The 18,906-nt window shown below is 38.5% G+C and overlaps 2 protein-coding genes across 2 annotated transcripts; one reads left to right on the top strand and one right to left on the bottom strand.

Annotated features, from left to right (window-relative positions):
- Positions 1–512: 512 nt before the first annotated feature.
- On the top strand, positions 513–8,163 carry nelfe (negative elongation factor complex member E). Its single transcript, XM_065294269.1, has 11 exons — positions 513–631; positions 870–956; positions 1,081–1,150; positions 1,244–1,389; positions 1,490–1,564; positions 1,715–1,752; positions 1,850–2,082; positions 2,319–2,463; positions 3,133–3,187; positions 7,678–7,780; positions 7,865–8,163. Exons 2-11 carry the CDS (start codon positions 882–884, stop codon positions 7,939–7,941), a joined length of 1,017 nt encoding a protein of 338 aa, XP_065150341.1. The 5' UTR covers positions 513–631; positions 870–881; the 3' UTR covers positions 7,942–8,163.
- A 1,229-nt stretch (positions 8,164–9,392) lies between these two features.
- LOC135783311 (uncharacterized) lies at positions 9,393–18,320 on the bottom strand. Its single transcript, XM_065294007.2, has 5 exons — positions 18,045–18,320; positions 16,341–16,568; positions 15,456–15,650; positions 13,356–13,514; positions 9,393–13,210 (listed from the first exon to the last, which is right to left on the bottom strand). The coding sequence occupies exons 2-5, from the start codon at positions 16,548–16,550 to the stop codon at positions 12,197–12,199; spliced, it is 1,578 nt and encodes a 525-aa protein (XP_065150079.1). The 5' UTR covers positions 16,551–16,568; positions 18,045–18,320; the 3' UTR covers positions 9,393–12,196.
- Between the last annotated feature and the right edge of the window lie 586 nt (positions 18,321–18,906).

Raw genomic sequence — 18,906 nt, forward strand, 5'->3', positions numbered from 1 at the left:
ATTTTACAACGTCAGTTGTTTGTCTGTGTTTGATATTTGAATGGAGATACGTTTAAAATACGTTTATATTATCAAATTAAAACAAATATGTTCTTGTATTACTTTTTTTTATATTTAAGTGTAGTTTAACTTCACGCTGCACTGTTTAGACCGAGCGCTATAACATCAGAGTACCGCGATATCAATTCAAGGGCACAGCTTTGTAATTCGCTCTCGCGGTACTTTGATGTCCAAGATCTGCGCAACGCTACATAAAGTCGAATACACGTTTTAGTTTTTTACTCGTTTATCTCATTATAAGCAATAAACAACACAATAATGGCACACATCAAAATAAGTTATAACAATTTCGTTACGCAAACAAATAAAGCTTATATATATTTTTTTATTATTATTACGACTTTAACAACACGAGCATTACAAAAGTGCCAGGGATATATACAAATAACAAACCAAAGATTACATATAGACTATACAAGATAGATCTAACAAAAAAAAAAAAAAAAAACATAAATAAGCTTATATACGCTGCAGTTCTACGGATAACAACAAATGACGTCATATTTATGCGTCGAGTGAGACGTTTCTGCAGAAGACGCTCATTCTTACAAATTTATCATCTAAATATAAGGTAATGCCAATATAAATTACAAATTTTATGTACCCTGTAAATAATAACAAACAATCTTTATGAACAACCCGCTGAAACCAAAATGACGACAATAAGCTGCCGATAATATACACGCTAAATGCGGTTCATTCATCGCCACAAATTTGAATATGCTATCGTTTCATTCTAATAAATATAATGCATTTGCAGTAGTTAAAGAAGATAGCAGACATCTAAAACATGTTGCTCTTCTTCATAGACATCCAACGAGATGGCGATTTTCCCCAGCTCACTGACAGAAGAAGAGGAGGCATTGCAAAAGAAATACGCCAAGTTAAAGAAAAAGGTGAAATCTAGTTATAAGTGAAAGCAAACAGACGTGGGCCGTGCTACACGCACTGTTATGTACTGTTATATTGTTAAGTGCACTATTTTTCTGGCATTATTGTCTTGTGTTTTCTGTACTGTAGAAAAAGGCTCTGTTAGCTCTGAAGAAACAGAGCTCCACCAATCAGACAAGCCAAACTGGACTTAAACGCAGTAAGTCTGTGGATCTCTATTTTTTTTTTTAAATAATTTACTTAAAAACCCTTTTAACTTTATGCTTTTCTGTCTTTCTCTATCTCTAATAAGCTTTGTCAGATCAACCTGTGGTAGACACAGCGACAGCAACAGAACAGGCGAAGATGTTGATCAAGTCTGGAGCCATCAGTGCCATCAAATCAGAGAACAAGAACTCGGGCTTCAAGCGCTCTAGAACACTTGAAGGGAAACTAAAGGTAAAAGACACCACATTGCAAACATTTTTAGATATTTTACAGTAAATCTAAAGTTTGGATAATCTAAATTTATTTTTTGCAATGGCTCTTTGTTTTCCAGGATCCAGAGAAAGGTCCCGTTCCAGCGTTCCTGCCATTCCAGAGGAGTATGTCCACAGATGAAGAGCCTCCTGATGTAATATTCCTTTGCCTTTTTAAATAAACGCATATGTATCTGTGAACAAGTCAGTACTGTGACCTGTTCCTGATGAGGATAGTAAATGCACAGAAGATCGATTTACATTAATTCACACAAAGTTTCCTGTTTCTTGAATTCCCATTACAGTCTGCTAAACGAGTCCACAGGAAATCCCTGTATGAGAGGTGAGACTAGAATATTACTATTAACCTTAACACCTAAAAACATATAAGACACAGTCAAATTCAAATTTCAAGGCTGATTTTCACTGTCCCGTTACAGTTTTGTTACTAGCGATCGTTCTCGTGATGAGGAGGCTGCAGTGTCGTCCAGTCGAGATGCTGAGCGTGAGCGAGAGAGAGAGTTGGACTGGGAGAGAGATCGAGACAGAGAAAGAGAGCGGGACAGAGAAAGAGAGCGAGACAGGGGGCGCGACAGAGAGCGGGAACGCGATCGCGATCGAGACAGGAGCCGAGAAAGAGAGCGAGATCGAGAGAGAGACCCACCATACAGGCGTAAGTTTTGAAGTACTTGACTGTTTTTTTAGTGAATCTCCAAAAAAATAACTCTGGATGAAAATGTAAGGTCAGGGCAGTCGCTTTAAAATTCTGAAACAAAATGAAAACGCCTGACGTTTTGTAAATAGCAAAACATTTTTAATAAAGATTATATTTAATAAAAGAAAATGATGTGACTGATGTCAGGCTTTTGAAAATTTGATGCCCTTAATCTCCTTTCTGATGCTGTCCAGGATCTGATTCGTATCCAGAGCGCCGAGGTACACGTAAGGGAAACACAGTGTATGTAAACGGCACAGGTTTGGTGGAGGACAGCTTGCGCTCAGCATTTGCCCAACATGGCACCATTATCGACCTTACTATGGACTCTATACGCAAGTATGATGGATTTCTGATCCTTTCTGGAGTTTTGGACTGTTAATGGTCACCCTAATATGAGATAATCTGCCCCTCCTGTTTTTTAAATCCACTTAAAACCCCAACAGTCTCATGGAACAAGCTGTTGGTGTTTTTTAAACAAACTGACATTACTTTGCACAGGCCTGTCCACAACCATCTTAAGACCAGTTAGGTCATTATTTCTATTTAAAATCCACTTCACATAATTCATTACAGCTTATTCATTATGAACACTCAAGTAAGGTGAATGTCTTATTAAAAACTCTGTATGTTTTCAGTATAGATAACATTAAAAGGGAGGGAAGCAGCAGCAGCAGCTCATTTGCATTTAAAGAGACACACACACAAAAACAGCCCTTTTTTTAAGCATGGTATTATAAATGATATATAGGGTATTTGGATCTGAAACCTCACAGACACATTCTGGGGACACTTGTGACCAATATTACACCTTGAAAAATTCCTATATTAGGTGACCTTTAATGTACACTAGAGAATGTGAATTATCAAAAGATTCATATAGTGACACATTTGTTGGGATGTTTATGAATTTTCTTTAAATAGAAATATATAAATTGAGCGTGTGACCTGGTTAGCACGTCTTAAATCAAAGCATGTGTAATATTCATTTTTTTTCTTTCATATCAGTTGTGCCTTTGTTACCTTTGAGAAGATTGAGTCTGCCGATCAGGCCGTTGCTGAGGTGGGTTGTTTTCATATTTGCAGCATTTTATTCCCGTGGTGTGCCTATATTATGACATATGAGATTGCTTGCACCAAATTTTAATTTGCTAATTTACTATTAAAGGGACACTCCACTTTATTTTTGAAAATAAAAATTTATTTTCCAGCTCCCCTAGAGTTAAACTTTAGATTTTTATTGTTTTGGAATCCATTCAGCTGATCTCCGGGTCTGGCTTTACCACTTTTAGCTTAGCTTAGCATAATCAATTGAATCTGATTAGACCAGTGGTCTCAAACTCCCGGCCCGCGGGCCATTTGCGGCCCGCCCTCCCCCTATTTGCGGCCCGCGGCACCTTTCAACATTATAACATAATCTGGCCCGCAGAAAGATTTTTATTCACTTTGTTAAATATTCGTCAGATTTTTTATTTAAACGTTTAATGGTTCGTTCACATGTGTTAAGGCGTTTCTTACTTTCTAAAGTGCTCTGACGTTGCGCTCCGTACGGGGTGGCGTCACCCGTTGCTACGCAGCCATGAGCCGCGCGCGCCCTCCGTGATTGCGAGGAGAACGGAATGCGTGATCGGATTTTAATTCCTCATCTGAACCTCGCGTCAATTATATCATTGTCACAATGCGATCAGTTAATCTGGTCGGGACGTTGTAGTGTTTGTCCAGAGAAGATTTGTTATTTCCGGGTGGATTCTCAGCTCACATCAACAAGTCACTTTTTATGGAGACACCGCATGGCAGAGCCATAGATGTAATGCAGTATTAAAGTACAGATAAGAAAAAGAACCATCAAAGTGCCCAGGTTAAGAAAAGAGGAAAGATGAGGAGAAACGTAGCCTACAGAAGATAAAAGTATGTATACTGCTATATATAATGAAGTATAATATATTATAGCTTGCTATGCAATTACACATAGAGCAGTATTATATTTGTTTTCTGTTTAACTAGCTTATGTAACATTGACTACTCATTCAAAAGTTTTAGGATCACTTTCACTTTTTAATATTTTTCCACATATAATAACAAATTCATTAAAACTGTGGAATAACAAAGATGGAACTACTGAAGTCAATACTATGACTGAAAACAATCCAAAATGAATCAAAACACTGATGGTAATATTTTTATAATAGTTTATAAATGTATACAGAAATTTTTATTTGTTAGATAAGTGCAAGGTTTTAATAGGCCTTAGTTATTAAAGATAAGGTTAAGAAATGATTTACTTTTATAAAATAATGTATATTTAAAAGATAAAAACCCCTGCTTATATATTTTCAAGTATTATTATTATTATTATACATTAAATAATAGAATTTAAACAGTACATTTACCAAAAAATTGTACTTTTTTGAACATTAAAATAAGTCTGCGGCCCTCCGATGAAATGTCAATCTCAGAAATGGCCCCAAGCCAGTTTGAGACCCCTGGATTAGACCATTAGCATCACGCTCAAAAATAACCAAAGAGTTTGGATATTTTTCCTATTTAAAACTTGACTCTTCTGTAGTTAGATCATGTACTAAGATCGACAGAAAATTAAAAGTTGTGATTTTCTAGGCAGATATGGCTACGAACTATACTCTCATTCTGGCTGCAGAAGGCACAGGGATATTACACAGTGCCCGAAAATAGTCTCCTGCTATTGAAAAAAACTGTTTTCAGGCAGTGCGTAATATCACCACGCCTGCTGCAGCCATGTTACAGTAGCAAAGTCTTTGATTATTATGCTGAAATGAAGGTAATAATCATATATGCCTAGAAAATCTCAACTTTTTTTTTGTGGGTCTTAGTACACGATGTAACTACAGAAGAGTCAAGTTTTAAATAGTAAAAAATATCCAAACTCTTCAGTTATTTTTTAGACGCAATTATAAAAAAAATAATGTGGACGTAGAAAATCTTGATGAAAGCAGTTTATTGTGATAGCAGTGACAAAGCACGTTGTACATTGGGTTCAGGGGAGTAAAGGGCGATTTATAGTCGTGCGCTACGGCGTAGGCTATCCGTAGCCTGTGCGTAGCTCTGCGTAGCCTGACGCGAACCTCACAAAATTTTTAACAGCGCGTCAGATCTACGCGGACCGCAAGCGCTGTGATTGGTCCACCAGAACCCCTCCCGTCAGGTAAAAAAAACTGCGTCATAGGTATTTCCGTTTGAGACGGTGAAAACAAAGATGAGCCGAGTTGAGGAGTGATTTAACTCAAACTGCAACAAAAGTCGCTGTTTATTTACTTCCATCATTGCTGATCTTCTCAAATTATACACAACAAGTTGCTGTTTCTTCTTCGTTTGTGGGTTAACTTGCTTAGCTTCTTCTTCTGTGACTTCTTTTGCTGCTACTGTGGTTACACGCGTGATTACTGCCTACCAGCGGTCTGCGGGTGTGTTTGCACGTCGACGCGGACGACGACGCACAAGTATAAATGAAAACCGACGCGGAACCTACGCCGTCGCGGCTACGCCGTAGGACCTACGCACGACTATAAATCGCCCTTAAGGCTATGTTAACAGTAATGGGTTTATCCTTTAAAACGCGTTACTTTTGCTACGTTTACGCCTTTCATCTACACTACGCCACCGTTTTTGACCCTCATAAACGGATTCGTTCCCAAACGCTGCAGACCCTGTTTTAGTTTGAGAACTTGAGACATTGCGCTGAGTGTAATTGAACGAAGACAGAGTCTTATGTAAACAAACAGCTGATGTTAACGTGACAGCGCATCCTTTTCAAAGTAAAAATTATTTTATTCAGGTAAATGGATGTTTACAACGGAGGTTTTGCCAAAAATAGTGAACATACCAACCAGATATTATAAACGCTATCGGATTGTTTTAACATGTATCCTTATAGATAATGTCTGTTTTATATTTATGTTTGAGTATTGTTGAGTTTGAATATTGTTGTAATTTTGTTTATGTTTTGTTTAAATTTAGTTGGCTTATTACGAAAGATAGACTGTAATTTTACACGCCATAGGGCGTTGTAAAGGCCAATATGAAGGGAGAATTGTAATGGGTCAGACATTAATTTCGAGTTTAATTTAAGTTTTTTTTGCTACTTTAAAAAGAATTTCGTTTCATATAATTTGTCTCTTAATTGTAATCGATGTTTTGTTGATAACCCTTGTGAATATAAATTAATAAAAACAATAAACTCAACATCATTAATATTTAATGCATGTTTAGCCGCTTGCGCTTTTAGCTATGTTGCTAGCGGAGGACGTGTACGGACCTCGCACACTTTTAAAAATTAATGCAATAAGCATTTCTGTAGGCTAAAGCTATACTTCACCTCTTATTATGTTTGATTGAAGTTTGCATTTGCTGAAATTTATTTTTGCTCCAAGTTCGTTTAGTACTGTTCACTTGAATGCCTTCTTTTTAAATCATAAAGACCTTTCTCTTTAGTTATAAAATCAACATTAACCTATTAATCATATTAATATGTTGTAGGGGGCGGCTAGAACAGTATAAGACTTTCCCAAACACATTTTTATAGGTTCAAAAATAGTGTCTGTTGTAGTTGCCAGCAAAGGACCCAGTTATGATTTTTTTTGTCAATATCGCACACCCCTAGGCTGCATAAATGCGCAATGGTAAGCTATTATTAGAGTAATAAGTTATTTTACACTTTTATGCGCATGTCCAGTTACATGATTGGTCATGTTTCATGCGTTTATGGTGGTGTATAGTGTGGATGAAGATTCATTTTAAAATGCCGTTTTAAAATGCAAATGCTCTAATGTAAACAGGGCCTAAGATTGAACCCTGAGCAAAGTCAGCCTTCACACTTTATACAGTTTCAAACCGGTTTTCCCACCCCTAATGCTAATGCTGTAACCCTTTGAAATGTAAACCATACCAAATGGACATGGCAACTCACTCTTTGATCTCATTTACTTACAGTCACCAAAAGGTGGGCTTCATCACATTGTCAGTTTGATGTTTAGACAAATGTCTTTAATTATCATTGGCCTGTGTTGGTTCGTGAAGTCTCACTTTTGCTCCCATACTACTACTAAGAAAATATCACTTATATATTGCTTGAACTGAGATTACCTGTATGATTATCAAGCCTTTTAGAGGGATGCGCTTGGTTCAGCAGCTAAGTTGGAGTGGCATCTGTGTCAAGGCAGACTATAAATTCTTACATGATGCTAATGGTCTAATTAGATTCAATGGATTATGCTAAGCTATGCTAAAAGTGGTACCGCCAGACCCGGAGATCAGCTGAATGGATTCCAAAACGGTAAAAATCAAATGTTTAACTCTAGGGGAGCTGGAAAATGAGCCTATAATCAAAAAAGTGAAGTGTCCCTTTAAGACTGTATGTATACGAGCTCTGTTATGACTGGCTAAGATTTTGTATACCCAGATTTTGTAGCTCACTTTCATTATTGGTGTGGGTTTTTGATCTGCGAACATATCTACACAATATATCATGATGTGACTCCATGTGTGCTACATACATTTTCCACTCTTTCTTTCTCCCAGCTGAATGGCACTACAGTGGGTGATGTCAACATCAAAGTCAGCATTGCCAGGAAGCAGCCCATGCTTGATGCCGCCACAGGGAAATCTGTCTGGGCTTCTCTTGGTAAATCAGGACATTACACAAGAATAACTGTCAAACTGTCTGTGTGGCATTTAACCCATTTCTATTGTTGTGTCTTTATCACAGCCGTGCAGAACAGCGCCAAGGGCTCGTACAGGGACAAACGGAGCCAAGTCGTCTACAGTGAAGATTATCTTAAATAACATGATTATTTACAGTTTGCAAAGATTTTTTGTATTCTTACAGCAAGTTTTGTTTATGATGAACTGATAACATTAATCTGTTACTTTTCAAGCATGAGCTGTGGATATTTGGTCTTTAGAGTACTCCACAGCTGTTTATTTTTCAGTGCTTTAAGCTCAGTCATGGTTTATGTTGTTGCGATCAATAAATAACTCAATAAAGTTTTCCGTCGGCCATTCAATTATCACGGCTGAGAGTCATTCATATTTATGATGTACATGTTCAGGTTTTTTTGATACAGCTCCATATAACTTACCGATTGCAACAGGCAAATGTAAATGTGTGTATGAATATGGTTAAATTACAGCAAAGCTGTGCATTGTGCTCTCCAACAATCCTGAACATTAGATGCTGCTATTGATTCAATGAGATCTGCTTCAGAATCGCCAGCGCTCTGGTTTTGCCCCAAGGTAAATGGTATATAGAAATAATGAGGCGTGAAGTGTTATGTAAACCATTAACATAAGCGGCCAATAACATTTACATTAGATAAAATGTTAAATTGGGTGTAAAGTCATTTCAGAACCGTTTCTTAACTATCTAAGAAAAATTTATTGTTGAAATACAATGCATTGTGAAATTGTTTTTCCACATTTCTGTGTTCAGGATTATTTGGGCGGAGCTAAAACGGTGGCTCGATGACGCACTGGAGCCACCACGAGAATGGCCAGCATCCATTGTTGGAAAGTTAAGAAACAGTTTATGGGTGTTGGAAAGCTAAGAAACAGTTTACATTTATTTTAATAAATAAAAATAATCCAATAAAATATTAATTTTATAAAAAAATTATAAAAAGGTAAATGTCTCAAAAAGTAATAATGTAAACATGAAACCATATGTCTCAAGCAGTTGTGATCCAAATTTCAAGTTAAAATCACAAAAAATGAGGTAGTTGTCACAGTTTTAGTGGTTTTACCAATAACGGCCAGTAGGTGTCAACGGTTTGCTGCATATGCTCGTTATAAATTAATAAATTACTGTCATTGCATTATTATTACTGCTAAAACATTTTGAAATATGAAAACTTAGGTGTCCCGTATATGGGACGGTGACGCTTATTAATATACAAAAATTTTACTTATTTGTGTCTTAATTGTACACAACTGCAATATTTTATGAAACAATTTATTTCAATACACTAAGTATTACTGGTATTTACTATACTCTTTCAAGTGCACTAAGGTTCTATTGACGATAACTATATTTTTATTTAGTATATTTGTATACGTTTTACACTATTATTTAGCACAATAATAACAATGTACTAAAAAGGTACTTGCCGTTATACAAGTATAGTTTCTTTTTACCTGGAAGCAAGGGTGCATTCCAAACAGGCCTCTGAAGGGGGACTTTATGTATGACTAAATGGCAATAAATACACATTAAATATAAACTTACAGCCAGAAACGTATGAGACAAGCTCCTTTTATTTCCATATAATTATGACATACATACACTTAGGTTTCACTACTGAAATGACAGACAGACGTTTTGTTACTTTCTTCATTTCGCCACAGTACAAAATCATGCTGTAGTTTGTCCTCATCTTGTTTATCCCTCATTTTACATGCTAGACCTTTCCTTCACGAATCTGGATTATCATCTGCATTGTGAATATTAACCTGATGAGAAACACAGAGGCGTGTAGAGTATAAGGGCACTCGCATCATTCAGACTCTCTGGCCTGAAGAACTGAAAAGCTTTGGCAGTATTAAGATTCACACAGTGACATTACTAATAGACGATGCTGTATTACTGTGAAGCAACTATGTATTCATTACACTGCTATTAAAGTCAACATGAAATCCGATTGAAACGTGAGGTATAACCGCATGAAATGGGATATTTGCAAGAAACACTTTTAAAAAGCATTTTAGAGGCTGAAAGTATAGCCTTTTCCCAATGATCATTTCTGCCTTAATTACATTATGTATAAAAATGAAATATTGCAATTAAATATAGGCAAATTTATTGAAAGTCCACATCACCTACAACACTAAAACAATGCTAAAATCGCTTTTTGGTAAGGGGTTCATTTGGTAATTAACCAATAGTCTGTGTGGCCTACATGAAGTGAACCACAAGGAAAAGGCGGAAGTATGGTCCACTTTTTACGCGTACGCAAGAGTCCACACACGGTGCGCGTGACGCAATGTTCGTTATCAGAAGAGTGCACGCGTACTGTATGGATTTTTGAAAACCCTGCATACATTGTATGCGTAGGTCGCGCATGCGCCTATAGGAGAATTAAGTATGTAGCCTATGAGATGCAGCGTCGAATGTCTTTTTACACGTACAAAAGGTAATTCGGCATCGGAATAGTACACATGTATTGCACGGTGTATGTGCGTTCAGGAGTATGTAGTATGCAGTCCAGGAGAGGTACTGCAATTTGTCGCAATGCGCATGTGAACGTCTGTTTACACATACGAGTCAAATGAAGTATATTTTGCAAGACTGTATAGGCACACTTGCGTATGTGTAAAAATACGTACTTGTTATTATAGGTACTTTATAAGTATATTTGGGTCTTTAGAGAGAGCAAAGTAAATCACATTTCGATTACGATTTTTCACTTTGGAATAACGCACATTGAGGAATCACGCACAAGGAGAGCAAAATTTCATGTTGACTTTAACTGTAACTACTCACAATACCTATACAGTGAGGAAAATAAGTATTTGAACACCCTGCTATTGCAAGTTCTCCCACTTAGAAATCATGGAGGGGTCTGAAATTGTCTTCGTAGGTGCATGTCCACTCTGAGAGACATAATCTAAAATAAAATCCAGAAATCACAATGTATGATTTTTTAACTATTTATTTGTATGATACAGCTGCAAATAAGTATTTCAACACCTGACTATCAGCTAGAATTCTGACCCTCAAAGACCTGTTAGTCTGCCTTTAAAATGTCCACCTCCACTCCATTTATTATCCTAAATTAGATTAGGTCGTTAGCTGCATAAAGACACCTGTCCACCCCATACAATTAGTAAGAATCCAACTACTAACATAGCCAAGACCAATGAGCTGTCCAAAGACACTACAGACAAAATTGTACACCTCCACAAGGCTGGAAAGGGCTATGGGGAAATTGCCAAGCAGCTTGGTGAAAAAAAGGTTCACTGTTTGAGCAATCATTCAGAAGCTAAACATGACTGTCAATCTCCCTCGGACTGAGGCTCCATGCAAGATCTCACCTCGTGGGGTCTCAATGATCCTAAGAAAGCTGAGAAATCAGCCCAGAACTACACGGGAGGAGCTGGTCAATGACCTGAATAGAGCTGGGACCACCGTTTCCAAGGTTACTGTGCATGGCACGGAAGGTTCCCCTGCTTAAACCAGCACATGTCCAGGCCCGTCTTAAATTGCCAATGACCATTTGGATGATCCAGAGGAGTCATGGGAGAAAGTCATGTGGTCAGATGAGACCAAAATAGAACTTTTTGTTAATAATTTCACTAAACGTGTTTGGAGGAAGAAGAATGATGAGTACTATCCCAAGAACACCATCCCTACTGTGAAGCACAGGGGTGGTAGCATCAAGCGTTGGGGGTGTTTTCTGCACATGGGACAGGACGACTGCACTGTATTAAGGAGAGGATGACCGGGGCCATGTATTGTGAGATTATGGGGAACACCCCCTTCCCTCAGTTAGAGCATTGAAGATGGATCGAGGCTGGGTCTTCCAACATGACAATGACCCAAAGCACACAGCCAGGATAACCAAGGAGTGGCTCTGTAAAAAGCATATCAAGGTTCTGGTGTGGCCTAGCCAGTCTCCTGACCTAAACCCAATAGAGAATCTTTGGAGGGAGCTCAAATTCTGTGTTTTTCAGCGATAGGCCAGAAACCTGACTGATCTAGAGAAGATCTGTGTGGAGGAGTGGGCCAAAATCACTCCTGCAGTGTGTGCAAACCTGGTGAAAAACTACAGGAAACGTTTGACCACTGTAATTGCAAACAAAGGCTACTGTACCAAATATTAAAATTGATTTTCTCAGGTGTTCAAATACTTATTTGCAGCTGTGTCATACAAATAAATAGTTTTAAAAAATCATACATTGTGATTTCTGGATTTTTTTTAGATTATGTCACACAGTGGACATGCACCTACGATGACAAATTCAGACACCTCCATGATTTCCAAGTGGTAGAACTTGCAAAATAGCAGGGTGTTCAAATACTTATTTTCCTCACTTTAACTGTACCCTAAACCTCTCCTCCGACACCCCCAGCCGCATCTTCATTATTTCGCTGCATCTCCAGATAGTTTTGGGCAGTGGTCCTTCCGTGCTGCTCTTTAAGGTGACGGCGTAGAGCAGGCTTGTGGGCGAAGCTCACATGGCAATACGCGCAAATATGTGGCCGCTCCCCGCTGTGCAGGTTCATGTGGTCGCACAGTGTTGACTTCTGAGTGAAGGTTTTGTGGCACAGGGGACAGCAGTGGAGTTTGGCGACTCCGCGGTGGACGATCATGTGGCGGTTGAGGTTACTGGAGTGGCTGAAGTTCTTACCGCAGCACGGACACACGTACAGTCGGTGCGTCGCCAGGGAATGCACTGCCAAATCCTGCGTTGAGGAAAAGGCAAGCCCGCAGTCCTCGCACACCACCGGTCCCGCAGAGCAGGACGTGGAGCCGACGACCGCCACGGACTCGTCGGCCGTGCCGTGCTCGTTCGCCGGTGTCCCGACTCCCATCGCCTCTTCCCCGCCGGAAGCTTCCACACCGAAGTGGGACGGACCTCCTTCAGAGCCGTCCTCACCTTGTCCTTCGCCCATCCTGTAATCCATGCGGAGCGAACCATCTGCAAGATGCTGACTGGATAGGTAGTCACCCCCGAAGTTCGCTCCGAAACTACCCATGATCTCATCCGGGGTGGGAAATCGCCATGCCTCCTGATAGTTACCCAAAGGCTTGCGATCTTTGAACGTGTAACGCTTCCTGGGCTTGAAGCCTCTTCCTCTGCCTCCCCTGTGTTCCCCGTATCTTCGCCTCCACCTTTGGCCTGTGCCTCGAAGGCCTTTTGCTCGACCATCGATGTTAGGTTCCTCTCCACCTGTGTCCAGCACTTGACCATGGTCATCTATCACAACGTGTTCTCTTTTCATCTCCCCTGCACCGGGGTTCTTATCTGGATCTTGATGTTCATCGCTGATTTGCACTTGAAAGACATCAGACTCACCGCCGTCCCCGAAGTGGCCAGACGCCTCAGATGCTCTAACCTGCAGCAAGGTGAAAACATCTAGTTAACCAGTTTTAGAAACTAATAAACCCTACCATAGCAAAACAACATCCATAATCTTGAATCGCTACATATCTATCTTTATCTTTTCCTCTGTACCACTATACCATCCAACGGATATTTACATGCTGCATGGACAAATCACTGGGATCTCTGTGATGAATGCCAGAATGTTCTGCATCCTTTCCAGAGCTGTGAGGGTGCGATGACGCCCGGTCAGAAGGGGACGACAGAGATCCACTGACCATCACAGGCATGGACTGGGGATCTTCAGTTTTAACACTCTAAACAGAAGGATAATGGAAAACACGAACACAGAGGAATTGAAACCAAAGTAATGTTTGACTTTTCTTTATTACAGTAATTTAAAGGAGTCGTTCATTTATAAAAAGCGAATACATAAATGATGCTTATAGAGACAGAGCGCAGTTATGCAAATTTGGAAACCACGCCCACCAGTGGGGGAAAACAATTCATCCGTCTCCATTGACTTTGTATTGCGAGAGGCTGCCTCCTTGTCATTTCTGGCTTATAACAAAAAACAGAATAATGCCTAAAAGCTGCTGTGTGACAATATGTACAGCTAACAAGCCAAAGAACCCAGAAATAAGTTTTTATAAGCTGTCGAGCCGTAAAACCCAACCTTTAAGGAGAAAAAAGTGGATCGCCGACTACGTTTCCCCCTAGTGGGCGCATTTATTCTAGTAGTATTACTATGAAAAGTTGCCTGTTTCCACTTTTGTGTCTTTAAACGCTCGTTTTTGAGGTCGAAAGCTTATAAAAACGTATTTCTGTTTTTTTTGCTTGTTAGCTGTACATCCTGTCACACAGCAGCTTTTAGGCATTTTGCTGTTTTTGTTATAAGCCAGAAATGATAAGGAGGCAGCCTCTCGCAATACAAAGTCAATGGAGACGGATGGATTGTTTTCCCCCGGTGGGCGTGGTTTTCATGTCCGGGAGCTATAGAGACAGAGCGCCGATATGCAAATTTGAAAACCACGCCCACCGGGGGGGGGGGACAATCCAACCGTCTCCATTGACTTTGTATTGCGAGAGGCTGCCTCCTTGTCATTTCTGGCTTATAACAAAAAACAGAATAATGCGTAAAAGCTGCTGTGTGACAATATGTACAGCTAACAAGCCAAAGAACCCAGAAATAAGTTTTTATAAGCTGTCGAGCCGTAAAACCCAGCTTTTAAGGAGAATAAAGTGGATCGCCGACTACGTTTCCCCCTAGTGGACGCAATTCTACTAATAGAAGTACTATGAAAAGTTGCCTGTTTCCATTTTTGTGTCTTTAAACGCTCGTTTTTGGGGTCGACAGCTTATAAAAACTTATTTACAGATTAAAATTAAAAACAGAATAATACATAAAAGCTACAGTGTGACAAGGTGTACATCTAAAAAGTCAAAAAACCCAGAAATAAGTTTTTTTTTAAGCTGTCGACCTTATAAAACGAGCGTTTAAAGAAACAAAAGTGGAAACAGGCAACTTTTCATAGTACTTCTATTAGTAGAACTGCGTCCACTAGGGGGAAACGTAGTCGGCGATCCACTTTTTTCTCCTTAAAGGTTGGGTTTTACGGCTCGACAGCTTATAAAAACTTATTTCTGGGTTCTTTGGCTTGTTAGCTGTACATATTGTCACACAGCAGCTTTTAGGCATTATTCTGTTTTTTGTTATAAGCCAGAAATGACAAGGAGGCAGCCTCTCGCAATACAAAGTCAATGGAGACGGTTGGATTGTTTTCCCCCCCGGTGGGCGTGGTTTTCAGGTTATGACGCGCGGCGCTCTGTCTCTATAGAGAAGGGTAATAGTGATTTAAAGGTGCAATGTGGGAGTTTTAGCGGTATCTAGTGGTGAGATTGTGAATTGCAACCCAAAGGCTCAGTCCACAGCTCACCCCTCCCTTTCAAAACGCATAGAGAAGCTACGGTAGCCACCACAGGACAAACACATCATCACCTGAAACAACGTAGTGACAAAATGCGCTCTATAGAGCAGTTTGTCCGTTTAGGGCTACTATAGAAACATAATGGCGACTTCCATGTAAGGGGACCCGCGGTGTATGTATATAAAAACGACTCATTCTAAGGTAATAAAAACAATTCAGTTCATTATGTAAGGTCTTTATACACCACTGATAATATAGTTATTTCTGTAAAGAGATCCTACAAAAAATTCCCACATTTGACCTTTAAGTGATTTTATTTGTGATAGTCACCATCGGGCTGCGACTCCGGGGCTGCATGTACTGTGTCAGGGCTCCTCTGCATTTCTCCACCACATGCTCCATCTGCAGGTAACTGGCGGCGGTCAGGTAGTTCACAATCTCTTTAGCACTGAACTGCAGCATCCCTGTGTAACACGATTGGAGGAGCTCACATAAAATTGTTGAGCTGTGCAACATTGACACCTGCTGGAGACGCGAAGACATTGACAAAATCAAACTTCTGCATGGATTACAGTTGAAATCTGTTGTTTTTAAAAATAAGTAAATAAATATGGATGGATTTACAACTAAACTATATATCAACTATAAATCATGTTTAAGAGAATTAAGAGTATAGTCTTGAAGAGCCAGACGTTTGATCATCTGCCTGGTACACACACTCGCTTAGGTTATATTGCTGTTTGTTCAGTTGTTTCAGACATTTACATTCAAATGGATGTCTTTGGTTGTGGTGTCACATCTCAAGCTGTTTTATGGGCGTCATAAAGAAGACATAAAAGGGATAGTTCACCCAAAAATGAACATTTGGTCATCATTTACTTACTTTGTTTTGATGAACACGAAGGGAGATATTTTGAGGAATGTTTGTCACCTAACTGATCATGAGCCCTATTCACTTCCATAGTAGGATAAAAGAATACTATGCAAGTGAATAGGGATCATAAAGGGTTACAAAAATTCCTCCAAATATCTTCCTTCATGATGTCATCAGAACAAAGACATTTATACAGGTTTGTAACAACATGAGAATGAGAAAATTATGACAATTATTATCATGTTAAATCCAAACTAGTACAGTGACCAAAGTGTATATACAGAAGAGCGAGCTCTAGAAGAATCCCGGGCTTCTCCAAACTGTGTTTGTAAGACTCTTACCTGTAGCTCTGATGAAGGGTTCAGAAGAAACTGGTCCCTAAGAAAGGCAGAGCATGCAGCCAGTACCACCTTATGACCCCTGAACATTCGTCTGCCCCCGGCCACAATGGTGACATCACAGAAGTGCTGCTGTGACCGCAGAGAGTTCATGTTACTCATGGCTGTGTCTCCATGCCCAGGCAAACGGAAACTAACCACTTCAACATCCATCTCTTTATCTGTGAAAACCTAAATAGGACAATTTAAAAAAGCAACTTATTTAATTTGTTATTTTACTAGAGATGCACCGATGTATCGGTGACCGATATTCACAATTGGCTGATTATTTTAAAGGGACACTCCACTTTTTTGAAAATAGCCTCATTTTCCAGCTCCCCTAGAGTTAAACATTTAATTTTGATATTATACAAAAATATTACGCAGGACCCAAAAATAGTCCCCATTTGTTACTTTCAATAACACAGGACTATTTTCGGGCACTGCGTTATATCATTGCGCCTGCTGCAGCCATGTTACAGCAGCAAAGTCCTTGACTATTACGCCAGAATAAGAGTATAGCTACTAGGCTTTAGTACACAATGTAACTACAGAAGAGTCAAGTTTTAAATAGGAAAAATATCGAAACTCTTTGGTTATTTTTTTAGCGTGATGCTTATGGTCTAATCAGATTCAATGGATTGTGCTAAGCTATGCTAAAAGTGCTAGCACCAGACCTAGAGATCAGCTGAATGAATTCCAAAACGGTAAAAATCAAATGTGGAGTGTCCAATGTGGAGTGTCTTTTTAAATAGAGATGCAATAGTTGGTATTGGTCGCTAAAAGCAATTTTTCACACTATTGTCCGATAGTTCAAAAACAGCCGATATATCATCATGTCAATCAAGAAAATGCAATGAATTTGAACTCTGTGTATAGAAACTTTTAAGAAAAATCACTAGTTTAATGTCTAACATTTTTGGTCATTATAAGAATAACATTCAAAAAATGTTATCTTTATAATTAAGTTAATGCAAGTTAATATATCCACCAAACTATTGGTATCAGCATCGGTATCGGCAGTCTGGATAATCGGCTATAGGTATTGAAAAAATTATTATCGTGCATCTTTGATTTTAAATGATCGGTGTATTGACTTGACTAAAGCATACAAATGGAATGTAGACCAAATCATATTTAGTCCATTGAAAGTTTATAAACAATTATTTAATGAACTGCATTAAGGGATTGAGTTGTATATGTCTATTGCATAATCCAACATTTAAAACAAACAAATGGGTGAGCAAGAAAATATTACGTATCGGCCAATTGTTGTTTGTTAAAATCCGTAACTTATATAGTAATAAAATAAAACGTTAAATGTTACCAATTTATAAATAACAACTAACGTATAATGTACGTTACCTGTTAACTTAGTTGTTATTTAGATTTCGTTATATCAGACATACCACTTCATAACGCACACAGTTATCGTATATTTACACTAAGCAACAGAGACCTTCATTTTTGTATTCCTGATATTTTAGATGATGTTGTGGTTTACTACAATAATACATGTTTATATCTGTGTTGTAAACATGGGCTAAACTAGCAGACATTGTAGCAGCTTTTGCTTCACAAAAGCGTTTTCCCTGTCGTTTCGGTAGTAAATACAGTTCTCATTACATTACAAATGTTTTACTCATAAAATAAAGATGATAAACTTACTCGGGTGATTTAGAGTTGAAAACAGATCAATAATCCTGAATAACAGATGAGCACACGCGAGTTAATAATAAATCCGGCTAACGTACATCCACATTACTGGCGACCGATGAGAAGATAAAACATCCAGTTGAACAGAAATTCTTTACAGACACGTTTTATGTCTATATTACGGATTTATTTTCCCTCATAAATTTCACATTTTCGATTTTGCTTGGCGTGATTTAAAATTATTACGGCTGGGATTTGCAGAAGTGAAGTGAAGTAAAAAACGGTACTGAGACACGATAGAGCGGAAGTATCATTTACAAAATAAAAGCCCCGTGTAGACATTAGACGAAGTAAATTAGTTTGAAATAACATGAACTTTAAAGTAAACAAAGCCTTCTTATTTATATGCATTTTAAAAAATTTCTACACAAAAATAAATTTGATTGAAATTAAAAAGAATGTATTAAAAATACACGTACTTATATTTCTAATCAAATAAATACATGCTCTAAAACGTAAGCGTTTTTATGTTATCCAAGTCTGAAAAGATATCGTTGCTTTCCGTTATATCGTGTAATTTTGCATATACTTTTAAAAATACAGATTTTTAAAAGTACCTTTGTCTGAGTTTATGGTTTCATAAAGAACCGTTAACATCCACAAATTTCCACAAAAGCTTATTTGTAGTGGGTTTGGGTAGAGGGTCATGTTATGGGGCTTAGAAAACCACTAGGTTAGAATTTTTTTCAAGAACCGTTGGCTTAAAGGTTGTTTGGGGAACCGAAATAACTGCGAAGAACATTCATTTTTAACACTGTATTTATTCCCCATCAGATTATTACTCCTGCACTTATGCGAAATAAGGCTAACTGAC

This window comes from Paramisgurnus dabryanus, chromosome 19 (genome assembly GCF_030506205.2).
Source record: "Paramisgurnus dabryanus chromosome 19, PD_genome_1.1, whole genome shotgun sequence".
Lineage (NCBI taxonomy): Eukaryota > Metazoa > Chordata > Actinopteri > Cypriniformes > Cobitidae > Paramisgurnus > Paramisgurnus dabryanus.

Bases quoted from the DNA above. Each gene is read 5' to 3' on its own strand.
- nelfe (XM_065294269.1), top strand. From the start codon at position 882: ATGGCGATTTTCCCCAGCTCACTGACAGAAGAAGAGGAGGCATTGCAA. The intron at 1,565-1,714 runs GTAATATTCCTT...TTCCCATTACAG, and splicing joins CAGATGAAGAGCCTCCTGAT to TCTGCTAAACGAGTCCACAG. The intron at 1,753-1,849 runs GTGAGACTAGAA...GTCCCGTTACAG, and splicing joins AGGAAATCCCTGTATGAGAG to TTTTGTTACTAGCGATCGTT.
- LOC135783311 (XM_065294007.2), bottom strand. From the start codon at position 16,550: ATGGATGTTGAAGTGGTTAGTTTCCGTTTGCCTGGGCATGGAGACACA. The intron at 15,651-16,340 runs GTAAGAGTCTTA...TCGCGTCTCCAG, and splicing joins ACCCTTCATCAGAGCTACAG to CAGGTGTCAATGTTGCACAG. The intron at 13,211-13,355 runs GTAAATATCCGT...ACCTTGCTGCAG, and splicing joins GTGATTTGTCCATGCAGCAT to GTTAGAGCATCTGAGGCGTC.